Here is a 12,900-nt window from a genome sequence, read left to right as displayed (position 1 = left end):
CCTCTGAGCAGCTCTTGTACCCCCTTTACTTATATGGTTGGTCAAGTTCAGTTTTTGGACAATGGTAACCTTCAAGATGTTGATAGTGGGGGATTCAGTGAGGTAATACCATTGAATGTCAAGAGGCAATAGTTAGATTCTCTCTTGTTGGAGATGACCATTGCTTGCCGCTTGTGTGGTGCAAATGTTACTTGCCATTTGTCAGCCCACGTTTGGATATTGTCCAGGTCTTACTGCACTTGGACATGGACCGCTTTAACGTCGGAGGACTTGCTGACAATGGTGCTGACCATTGTGCAATCATCAGCGAACACTCCCACTTCTGACATTAAGATGGAGGAAAGGTCATTGATGAAGCAGCTGAAGGTGGTTGGGCCTAGGACACTACCCTGAGGAATTTCTGAAGTGACGTCCTGGAACTGAGATGATTAAATTAATTCTGTTTGCTATTCAACAGAAAAATAAATTTTAAAAAATGAATTTCCTTGTAATGTCATTCAAATTGAAACCGTACCAATAACTGATAGAAGAGGTGATTCTTTGCAACAGACAGACCATATCATGGTTAATGTCCAAAACCATCCTTCAAGATGTAATAATTACCATAGCTTGAGCATCAGACAATAATAATTATTGTAGCATTAGTCTTTCAACTGCTGATCCCAAGAACACTCGAAGGTTACCTGAATGTGTGACGTTCTAACATCTCGGTTAGCATTCATTGGTGGTTTCGGGATTGCCTTTCCCTTGCTTTTGCATTCCTTATCAAACACGTTCACCGTTTCCTCAAAAGCAGCAAACTTTAAATACTGATTGAGAAGAGAAAATTCGTTCAGTTTGCGATGGTCAGATAAAATATATCCTGATAATTTTAATATTCCACTTTAATTCAATTTTTAATGTTACTGGATAAAAAATGTTAATCACTAAATGGTAACGTTAATATCTGCGTTGATATAAAAATGATTTGCATATTGCATGAGAATCCACTGAATAATATTACTCTCTCTGATTTTAGGTATATCTGAATGTAATATCAGCCAGCACAACAGCTTAATAGCCATCGCTTCTGGCTGAGAATGCACAGGAACCAAAGACAGAAAATTTAAAATTGAAGGGAGGAGGAGGAGGACTCAGTAAGAAAGATAAAAATAATTTGAATGTTCTTGTGGTAAACTATGGTCAATTACTCAATTCTGTGGTTAAATTGAATTGTCAAATTCACATTTCTTCAATCTGATTGATACAAGTTGTTAGTTACTTGGATCCAAGATGTCTGGTTTTCCTTTGTTGTGCATCAGCTTGCACTTGCAGCAATTTGTCATATAAAAATTAAAACTCAAACATGCAAAGAGATGTAACCACAGATGCCCTGCCAACCTCAGTAAGTTACGGTCCATGAAAATTGAAGGAACTGGTTTGGGGGGGGGGGGGGTTTCATTTTTATACTTAGCCCAATTACATAGGAAACTGAGGTGATGTGAAATTATCAAATTGCATAGGTAAATGCAGAATTATTAGAATCTTAGACCATTGATTAAGCAGTTCAAAACAATAAAACTTTTTTTGTAATTTTATGTGCCTTTTGGAGACTGGGATAGCTTTGCCAAGCAAATAGTAAAATTAAGTCAGGAGTAGGCAATTCTAAAGTTCTCCTTGAAACAGATTTACGTGATTTAAAATAAAGTACAGTTTTTAACATGTTATAAAACTTCTGTAAAAAAAGTTCCACAATGTTCATACATCACAAACCTCAGGCACAAGATGAGTCGATTCTGAACTGAAACCAAACTTTAGGCAGTTGTGCTCCAAAGTTTTAATTTGGCTAGAAGCCGTTTGCAGCATGTCACCTGCGGCTCAGGGCAGACTTGTTACTGCATATACCATTTAATACCTGTCCAACAGTTGAATGCTCTCGATGATAGTGATGTTGCTCACTCTTGTTTCCTTATTCTGCAGCAAGAGAGGGCAAAGCTATCCCAGTTTCCAAAAAGCATATAAAATTACCAAAAAAAAATTTGTTACTGTAAGCTATTCAATCAATGTTGCAAGATTATAATAATTTTGTATTTACCTATGCAATCTGATAATTTCACATCACCTCAGTGTCATAGAACCCTACAGTGTCCATCGAGTCTGCTCCAAACGCAATCCCTCCCAGGCTCTACCCCCATATCCCTACATATTGTACACAGTAATCCCTCTAACCTATGCATCCCTGAACACTAAGGGGCAAGTTCTTAGCACGGCCAATCAACCTAACCCACATATCTTTGGACTGTGGGAGGAAACCGGAGGAAACCCACGCAGACACGAGGAGAATGTGCAAACTCCACAGACAGTGACCCGAGCCGGGAATCGAACCCAGGACCCTGGAGCGGTGAAGCAGCAGTGCTAGACACTGTGCTACCGTGCTGCCCATTTCCTATATTATTGGGCTGAGTATAAAAATGAAACTCTCCTCAAACCAGTTCCTTTAACCATCATGGGCCATAATTTACTGTGGCTGGCAGGGATTCTGCGGTTACATCTCTTTGCATGCTTAAGTGTTGGAATTCTTGTATGATAGGTTGCTGAAAGTGCAAGCTGATGTCCAACAAGGACAGATTGCCAGACATCTCGGATCCTAGTAAACAAAATTAACAACTGTGTATCAATCAGATTGAAGAAATATGAATTTAACAATGTAAGGACTGAGCAGGAAGTATTAATTAAAATGGGTGAATTCAACATCAGTGTTACATACAGAAAAAGAAATAAAAGGGAAAATTAGATTAAGAGGGATAAAAAATGTCAGAATGGAAAAATACTTTATATTTCAAATTTGATGTTTTAAGAATCATCAATACCTAAAACCAAAAGAATGAGACTTCACAATTGAAGCAGTTCATTTTCATAGCCAGAGAGGATATTTGGCAGTAATTAAAACTTAACCACTTGGTAAATGACTACCTAGATTGAAATGGACAAGATTCAATTTTCTCTGGCGAGTCTAGTTTACAGTTACAACAAAAATACAGAAGCATCACAAAGGTCAATATATTTCAACAATAAGCCAGAGAACAAGAGTCATTTCTGCAAAACTAACGGTGGAGAAGGCAACTTGTACAACTTTTGGAGAGCCACATTTAACTATGCATCTGCATTCTACTGCACTGAAATTTCTCTACTACTCATGCATTAATAATCACAAGCACCATTGTCCCCACCATTATTCTGACAGCAAACGTGGACTTGTCAACAGTTAATTTTACCATTTTAATGTATATGGCTCGCAATACTCTTGACAATGTAATTTCTGTCAACCTACTTCTTTTACCAAACCATTTAGCTCAGCTTCATGTGCTAAGTTATCCCCCATGATTCATGGGGTAAACTGCTGTCTTGTAGCTCAAGAATCTGTAAAAAGAAGACAATTAAAATATAATAAGAAGAAATAATCCAAAGGTCTGTGAAGTTCAAATGACTTTAGGTAAAAGTTGAACATAAAATGCATGAGTTATTCACCATAAAAATCAAGTTTTATAAGAATTTAGGCTTAACATATCAGTCCCTATGTCTGGCCATTTTACTTGGGAGAGATATTCAAGATCTTTCTAAAAATAAAATGGATAGCAAATTATCGAGAATATCTCAAGGAACTCAGCAGTTTAAAAAGTTAAGTTTATTTTACTATAGTACATATGTATAAACAACATCTGTAAACATGCAGCATAAAGTGGCATATGTCACAGTAATTTGCTGTACGTGAGTTTGAGTATTTGGGTCAATGGAGCTCAGGCAAATAGAGTTAGTAGTTCACAAGGTTATTGGAGCAGACGGTTGTACTTTTGAAGAAAGCAGTGACGACAGTAGAATTGAAAGAGAGAATTTTCAGGGGTTTCAGGGATCTTAAACAGTATCAACTAACGTGTGAGTAAGTAAGGGAAGTTGGATGGTGAGCAGTTTAAAGGGAATAGGGTTGAGAGAGCATGAAGTGAGCCTCATGTGATTGGGCATGACGGGAAGTAGGACAGTAAATAATGATACCAGTTCAGGGCTGGAGTGAACAGGAAGGGTAAGTCGTTTTCAGGGAAGATGGGGATTCAGCATCCTAGGGGAGGGATAGGCTGTGGCAGAGCCAGATAATCAGATAATCTCAATCTTAATGATAACAAATAATCTCTTTGTCTTTACTGTTCATTACCACTGATCTCTTTCATGTCCACCATCACACTGGTTGGAGGTTAAGGAAATAGGGAAGAGGAGTTTAGAGGAGTTTAGTAAGATAGCACAAGGATAAACTCCAAAACAATTGGTAAATAGAGAATTTTTAAAAAACTGGATTAGTATCTTTGCTCTCATCGGCCAAAACTTGAGAAGTAAAATCTCATTTTTCCAGCACACGTTGAGATAGATACTGTTTTAGACTACTGTTTTAGGGTTGATTGTTGTATACAAATTAAAAACTGTGTACCAATGAAAGATATCTGCAACACTGGCAATTTAGCTTTCACTGTAACTATCATTATAGCAACCTTATAATTTAAGAAAAGGCTAAAGAAGCATTTATTTACTGTTATAATTTCTATCTGGCGGTATGGTGGACATGGAAGAGGTCAGTGATAATGAACAGCAACATGTTAGTTCACTGCACTCACTTAAATATACTCATTCCCAGCCTGTGAAAAACCGATAAACGTGACACCACTGTAACTTATGAGTCTTCGGTTCCTCTTCCCTATTTCCAAGAATGTATTCTGTACTAACACAAAGTAGAAACAAAGCAGCATTGTTCAATATACTTCATCAAATAAATATTGTTTTTTGTAATAACAGGAACATCATCAGTCTACCCTCTATAATCCTAAGCACTGAATGCCCTTTTGCCATGTTATTCATATCACTTACTGATATTAGAATCTTCACCATCATTGACCAAAACTTGAGAAGTAAAATTCAAACTACTGCAAATGATTGACTTCCTCTTATAATTTTGTTTTGAAGCATGCATTTAGATAAATATGAACTAAAGAAACTCAACATACCATTAAAGGCCTGTGCTAGACAGCTTGGGGATCTGGGGATATAATTATGGCAGTGGTGGCAGGTGAGGACCTAGAAACTATCGTTATCACTAAAGATGTAGTGTTGGGTAAGCTAAGGGGGCTAAAAGTAGACAAGGTTCCTAGCCCTGATGGAATGCATCCCAGGATACTAAAAGAGAAGGCGGGGGAAACAGCAAATGCACTAGTGGTAATTTACCAAAATTCTGGACTCTGGGGTCGATCCCACAGACTGGAAAACAACAAATGTGACGCCACTGTTTTAAAAAGGAGGTAGATGAAAGGCAGGTAATATAGGCCGGTTTGCTTAACTTCCATAGTAGGGAAAATGCTTGAATCTATCATCAAGGAAGAAATAGCGAGACATCTGGATATCAACTGTCCCATTGGGAAGATAGTAGTCATGATGTGGGTATGCCGGCGTTGGACTGGCGTAAACACAGTAAAAAGTCTGACAACACCAGGTTTTAGTCCAACCTATTTATTTGATAATATACTCACAAGCTTTCGGGGTTAGCCCCTTCGTCAGGTGAATGGAGAGTTCTGGCCTCAGACAGAGCATATAAAGCACAGACAGTTTAGAGATTACTGATTAGAATGCGAATCCTTACACCTAACCTGCTGTTCAAGACCTGAAGTGGCTGATAATGTGAGTGGAAGGAGCACTGATCACAGTTTAAAGAGATGTGTATTGTCTCCAGACAGTACAGTAAGTGAGGTTTTGTGTGGGGATAGCCCTGGCGAGATGTTCGTCTTCATCAATGATATGTTGAAGACTCCGGAGAAGATCTTCCCCACACCCCCACTTCTTGCTTTCAGACAACCACACAACCTCAAACAGACCATTGTTCGCAGCAAACTACCCAGCCTTCAGGAGAACAGTGACCACAATACCACACAACCCTGCCACAGCAACCTCTGCAAGACATGCTGGATCATCAACATGGATACCATCATCACACGTGAGAATACCGTCCACCAGGTACATGGTAAATACTCTTGCAACTCGGCCAACATTGTCTACCTGATACGTTGCGAGAAAGGATGTCCCGAAGCATGGTACATTGGGGAGACCATGCAGACGCTACAACAACGGATGAATGAACATCGCTCGACAGTCACCAGGCAAGACTGTTCCCTTCCTGTTGGCGAACACTTCAGTGGTCACGGGCATTCAGCCTCTGACCTTCGGGTAAGCATTCTCCAAGGCGGCCTTCACGACACACGACAGCGCAGAGTCGCTGAACAGAGACTGATAGCCAAGTTCCGCACACATGAGGACGGTCTCAACAAGGACCTTGGGTTCATGTCGCACTATCTGTAACCCCCGTGACTTGCCTGGGTTTGCAAAACCTCACTTACTGTACTGTCTGGAGACAATACACATCTCTTTAAACTGTGATCAGTGCTCCTTCCACTCACATTATCAGCCACTTCAGGTCTTGAACAGCAGGTTAGGTGTAAGGATTCGCATTCTAATCAGTAATCTCTAAACTGTCTGTGCTTTATATGCTCTGTCTGAGGCCAGAACTCTCCATTCACCTGACGAAGGGGCTAACCCCGAAAGCTTGTGAGTATATTATCAAATAAATAGGTTGGACTAAAACCTGGTGTTGTCAGACTTTTTACCATTGGGAAGACACAGCACAAGTTGATGAAGGGCAGGTCATGTTTGACTAATTTAGTGGAATTCTTTGAGAACATTATGTGCGCAGTGGACAATGGGGAGGCTGTGATGTGGTGTATCTGGATTTCCAGAAGGCATTTGACAAGGTGCCGCACCAAAGCTGCTGCATGAGGTAAAGATGCATGGTGTTACGGGTAATGTATTAGCATGGGTAGAGGATTGGTTAACTAACAGAAAGCAAAGAGTGGAGGTAAATGAGTGCTTTTCTGGCTGGTGATCAGTGGCGTGCCTCAGGGATCAGTGTTGGGACTGCAATTGTTTATGATTTATATAGATGACTGGGAGTTGGGGACTAAGTGCAGTATGTCAAAATCTCAGAAGACACTAAAATGAGTGGCAGAGCAAAATGTGCAGAGGATGCTGAAAATCTGCAAAGGGATACAGATAGTCTAACTGAGTGGGCAAGGATCTGGCAGAAGGAGTACAACATTGGTAATTGTGAGGTCATCTATTTTGGTAGGAATAACAGCAAAATGGACTATTATTTAAACGGTAAAAAATTGCAGCATGCTGCTGTGCAGGGGGACCTGGGTGTCCTTGTGCATGAATCACAAAAAGTTTGTTTGCAAGTGCAGCAATTAAGAAGGTAAATAGAATTTTGTCCTTCATTGCTAGAGTTTAAAAACAGCGAGGTTATGTTGCAGCTGTATAAGTTGCTGGTGAGGCCACACCCAGAGTACAATATACAGTTTTGGTCTCCTCATTTGAGAAAGGATATACTGGCACTGGAGGGGGTACAGAGATTCACAAGGTTAATTTCAGAGTTGAGAGAGTTGGCTTCTGAGGAGAGACTGAGTAGACGGGGGTTATATTCATTCGAATTCAAACGAACAAGGGGAGATCTTATCAAAACATATAAGATTATGAAGGGAATAGATAAGAATAGAAGCAGGGAAGTTGTTTCCACTGCCAGGTGAAACTAGAACTAGGGGGCATTTTGAGGAAATAAGGAGCAGCAGGCTTTGGATGAGTTGAGGAGGAATTTCTTCACCCAAACGGTTGTGAATCTGTGGAATTCCCTGCCCAGTGAAGCAGTTGAGGCTACCTTATTGAATGTTTTTAAGGCAAGGAATTAAGGGTTATGGTGAGTGGGACGGTAAGTGGAGCTGAGTCCACAAAAAGATCAGCCATGATTTTATTGAATGGCAGAGCAGGCTCGAGGGGCTAGATGGCCTACTCCTAGTTCTTATGAATTTGCTCAAGAGTTCACCATGATGGAATATGGCAGAAAAATGGAAGGAGAATGAATTGTGGAGCAACAGTGATGTGGGGATGTTTTCAGGGGAACCTCAATATAATCAGCCCATTGGGAGTGATGTTGCCCTGGATGCTTCATTCCTTCCTCCTCATCTTTATTCCCCCTCCTGAGGTGTTTGCTGAATGCCTGGTGAAAAGAACCATGTCCTCATGAGAACCAGATTGCCCAGAAAGCAGATAACCAGGGGTTTGGAGACACTTTCTGGCAACTGTAGTGGGGCTCCCCCTGAGCATTGCAGGCCAGCTGAACAAATCTAGAATTCCAACAGTTTGCTCCTTGGCATTCCCAGCATGGCTTTCCTTGTATGAGTGCTGTCCATGTGTTATCAGGGGGTGAATAGGAGCCACATGTTTCATTTGATTTATTACTCTCCCATGTATTAACATACAGTGAAAAGTATTGTTTCTTGCTAACCATACAGACAAAGCATACCATGCATAGAGAAAGAAACGACAGAGTACAGAATGTAGTGTTAGTCATAGCTAGGGTGTAGAGAAAGATCAACTTAATGCAAGGTAAGTCCATTCAAAAGTCTGATAGCAGCAGGGAAGAAGCTGTTCTTGAGTCAGTTGGTACGTGACCTCAGACTTTTGTGTCATTTTCCCAAAGGAAGGAGGTGGAAAAGAGAATGTTGAGGGTGTGGGCTTTGCTGAGGCAGTGGGAAGTGTAGGCAGAGTCAATGGATGGGAGGCTGGTTTGCGTGATGGACTGGTCTACATTCACGACCTTCTGTAGTTTCTTGTGGTCTTAGGCAGGGCAGGAGCCATGCCAAGCTGTGATATAACCAGGAAGAATGCTTTCTATGGTGCATACGTAGAAGTTGCTGAGAGTCATAGCTGACATGCCAAATTTTGAGTCTTTAAGGAAGTAGAGGCATTGCTGGGCTTTCTTAACTATAGTGTTGGCATGGGGGGACCAGGACAGGTTGTTGGTGATCCGGATATTTAAAAACCTGAAGCTCTCGCCCTTTTTACTTCGTCCCCATTGATGTCAACAGGGGCATGTTTTCCTTTATGCTTCCTGAACTCGATGACAATCTCCTTCGTTTCATTGACAGAGGGAGAGATTATTGTTGCCACACCAGTTCACTAGGCTCTCGATCTCATTCCTGTACTCTGTCTCATCATTGTCTGAGATGCACCCATTACAGTGCTGTCATCAGCAAACTTGAAAATCGAGTTGAAGTGGAATTTGGCCACAGAGCCAGTGGTGTATAAGGAGTATTGCACAGGGCTGAGAACACAGCCTTGTGGGGCACTGGTGTTGAGGATGATTGTGGAAGTGGTGTTGTTGCCTTTCCTTGCTGATTGTGGTCTGTAAGTTAGGAAGTTCAGGATCCAGTCACAGAGGAAGTGCCAAGGCTGAGGCCATGGGGATTGGAGATGAGTTTCGTGGAAATAATGGTGTTTAAGGCTGGACTGTAATCAATAAGAGTCTGACATAGGTGTCCTTGTTATCCAGGTGTTCCAGGGTTGAGTGCAGGGCACTTGCTGTAGATCTGCTGCAGCAGTAGGCAAACTATAGTGGATCCAGGTAGTCCAGGAGGCTGGAATTGATTTGTGCCATGACTAACCATTTGAAACATTTCATAAAGATCGATGTCAAGCCACTGGGCCATATTCATTAAGGCACGCTGCGTGGCTTTTCATAGGTACCGGGATGATGGTCATCTTCTTGAAGCATATAGGGACCTCAGGTTGTTGTAGAGAGAGAGAGTGAAGATGTCTGTGAATACCAGCTGATCATCCCAGAATCTGAGTGCACGTCTAGGTACTGTGGGTTGACATTCGAGAAAGCTGCTCTGACATCTGCCATGGTGACTCCAGATTCAGGTTCATCCAGGGCTTCCAGAGGACATGCTCTCACTGACCTCTTGCTCAAAACGGGGGTAAAATGCATTGGGCTCATCAGGAAGAGATCCATTGGAGCTGGTGATTTTACATGCCTTCAGCTTGTAGTCAAGTATGTCTTGCAGGCCTTGCTACAGTTGGCAGGTCGGTGCGCATAAAGCAGCTAGCTTCTGGTTCATTGAGGTGACTTGAATGTGGAGGGAATGCCTGAATGGTTCAGGATAAAAGCATCATGACTACTACCAGGATAAAAAGCTTTCACCAACATGATGCCCTGCATATGGTTGGATATCTACTGTATTTTCAAGAAAATGAACACTTTGCGATTGCAGTACATCTCCCCTTTGTGAGGCATCGCTTGTTCAGCTAAGACTGTATAGTCACTGGTTTCCTGCACCATTGGGAAGCAAGCTACCCTGTCAAAACCACAGGCTCACTCACCTTACTGCTGCCTGCTTTGAGAAATTTATGACATCCTCTCTCCTTGTGTTTTGGGCCTCTGTGATACCCCCGCCCAACCATTGTAGAAATGCACAGTAAACTGACATGTTGTAGGTGTTTCAAATTCTTCAAGCCTGACAGGAGTATGGGATGTAAGAACTGAACACCATAGTGATCCTGAAGTCCAGTTGCAGTGCCATTCTTGCCCTGCTCTGCAACTACTGATCTGGATGGAAAAGATCATACAATTTTCTGTCTACCTCTTAGCAGAGTGTAATCACCTCAGACACCAAGCCAGGCTTAGATGGAGATAGATGAAGTGTCTTCTGAACAATCTAGGTGAGTACAGCTTTTGGCTGAGAATACATCTCCTACCTCTGCAGAGTTCACCCTTTCTGCCGCCTCTGCTCTATCACCCTATAGTGCTGCAGGCCAAAAGAGGCCTAAATGAGTAAGCTTCCTTCTCACAGGGCTTCAAACTCCAGTGAACCCCTTGAAAAGTTCAGCACCATTCCATTCTGAGTCCAATAACTTTTGAATGCTCCTCCAACACAGTACTTTCACTAACTGCAGCAGAAAAGAAAGTCAAAAGCACCTCACTTTAAAGGGTCGTTTAGCCCTCCCATCTCTGGAATTCCCTGCCTACACTTCTCTGCCTTGTTATCCTCCTTTAAGACATTTGTTAATATGCAGCTCTTTGACCAAGTTTTTGGTCATCTGACCCAACATCTCCTTATGTGGCTCGCTGTCACATGTTGTTTTATAATGCTACTGTAAAGCACCTTGGAACATTTTAGTTACATTAAAGGCAGTATACAAATTGTTTTGATTATTATTGTGGTTACTCTTTTAAGAGGGGGAACTGCTGCTAGGGTCCATACCACCTCAGGGAGGTGAGTGGTACTTGGTCTCCCCTTATTTAGGTCATCAGAAAAGGCAAACTAATTAAAACTCACGAAGACCAAAGCAGAAAATGCTGCAAAATCCCAGCCGATCTGACAGTATCTGTGATCTGACTCGAAACATTGGCTCTATTCTCTCTTCATAGAGGGTGGCATGGTGGCACAGTGGTTAGCACTGCTGCCTCAAAGCACCAAGGTTCAATTCCCAGCTTGGGGGTCACTGTCTGTGCGGAGTTTGCACGTTCTCCTTGTGTCTGCGTGGGTTTCCTCCGGGTGGTCCGGTCTCCGCCCACAGTCTGAAAGATGTGCTGGTCAGGAGCACTGGTCATGCTGAATTCTCCCTCAGTGTACCCGGACAGTGTGGCAACTAGGAGATTTTCACAGTAACTCCATTGCGGTGTTAATGTAAGCCTACTTGCGACACCAATAAATAAACTTTAAAAGATGCGGTGAGACCTGCTGAGATTTCTCAGCAGTTTCTGCCTTCTTTCAAACATCTTGCAGTAATTTGCTCCTAAGGTCATGAGGAGCCAGCTTAAAGGTAAAACTGCTGGTGGCTGCAGCCTGAAGGGGAGACAGGCAAGGTGAGCCCTGTCACTGTGAGTGGAGCTGGCAATCTGCAGCCACCATGATTGAAATATAACTCTACACTGTGGGAGGCGATTCTCTTTGCCGGGAATGGATAAATTTCAGCACGAATACCTTTGCACGCTCCACTCCGATCAGCCACTCCACTCTAACCGCCTCATTCCGACCACCGGAAGTGTCTCCTTGACAATCCGAACCCCCCGACGGCAAACAACAAACGGCCGCACCCCCCCCCCGAACCTGTCGTAAAGAGTCGCAAAGTGTCTGCTCCCCTGACCCCGCCCCTCTCTGGGCCAAAGCGGCAGCAGGGGAGGGGGATGGTACTTTGGTGTCTCTCCACTAAATCAGACTGGTCGCTCGCTGCAGTGTCTTTTTTTAAAGGTGCTTGAATGAATTTTGTGGCTTAGTTTCAGCTTCGATGGGTGGACAGAGAGCAATATTCGTTAGGCCTACTTTCATAGAATCACTACAGGGCATATGGAGGTCATTCGGCCCATCGAGCCTGCAATCCCACCCAGGCCCTATCTCCTTAACCCCAAGTAGTTACCCTGCCAATCCCCCCTGACACTATGGGGCAATTTAGCACGGGCCAAGCCACCTAACTGCACATCTTTGGACTGTGGGAGGAAACCAGAGCACCCGGAGGAAACCCACGCAGACACGAGGAGAATGTGCAATCTCCACGCAGACGGTCGCCAAGGCCAGAATTGAACCTGGGTGTCTGGTACTGTGAGGCCGCAGCGTTAACTGTGCTGCTATGTTACCCAGCTACCCAAATGCCACCTGCACAATTGAGGTCAGAGAATGGGATGCCTGTTGGACACCCAGCCTGAGCTGACCCTAATGGTGAAAAGTACTACTTAAGTAGTCCATCATGCAGTGGTCTATATATAATGTCCTTATGACTCAGGAAAAAGGAGATGGTGGTTCCCTGAGCAGGCTGTCATTTGGCAGAATACTTCACCTCTAGAACACCAATCGCCAAGATGTAATTTGGCTGGTGGTGAAAGAGGTCCTCCACATCAGATTCTTCCTATGTGCCTAGCTTTTCAACCTCCACAGTTGCCCTCAAGGTGACTGATTTCGTAGAGGCCATTGTGCCTTTGCAAAGAAGGTCTGGAGAGAAATA

At 42.8% G+C, this 12,900-nt stretch overlaps 1 protein-coding gene across 5 annotated transcripts in view; it reads right to left on the bottom strand.

Annotated features, from left to right (window-relative positions):
* armc9 (armadillo repeat containing 9) overlaps positions 1 to 11,943 on the bottom strand; it is a 94,445-nt gene extending 82,502 nt beyond the window's left edge. For 4 of the 5 annotated variants that reach the window (XM_080185689.1, XM_080185692.1, XM_080185691.1 and 1 more), the window contains exons 1-3: positions 11,886 to 11,943; positions 3,311 to 3,399; positions 684 to 809 (exon numbers count right to left, since the gene is read on the bottom strand). In XM_080185689.1, the coding sequence (XP_080041815.1) occupies positions 684 to 809; positions 3,311 to 3,361 (177 nt within the window). In that variant the 5' untranslated portion in view covers positions 3,362 to 3,399; positions 11,886 to 11,943. Of the gene's footprint in view, positions 1 to 683; positions 810 to 3,310; positions 3,400 to 4,640; positions 4,745 to 11,885 lie in introns of all 5 variants that reach the window. The other variant, XM_080185690.1, reaches the window with a different exon arrangement.
* Positions 11,944 to 12,900: the final 957 nt, after the last annotated feature.

Source organism: Carcharhinus amblyrhynchos, chromosome 3 (assembly GCF_965287045.1).
Source record: "Carcharhinus amblyrhynchos chromosome 3, sCarAmb.v2.hapA, whole genome shotgun sequence".
In the NCBI taxonomy this organism is placed as follows: Eukaryota; Metazoa; Chordata; class Chondrichthyes; order Carcharhiniformes; family Carcharhinidae; genus Carcharhinus; species Carcharhinus amblyrhynchos.
Note: the sequence above shows the minus strand (reverse complement) of the source record. Positions and strands in the feature narration are given on the sequence as shown.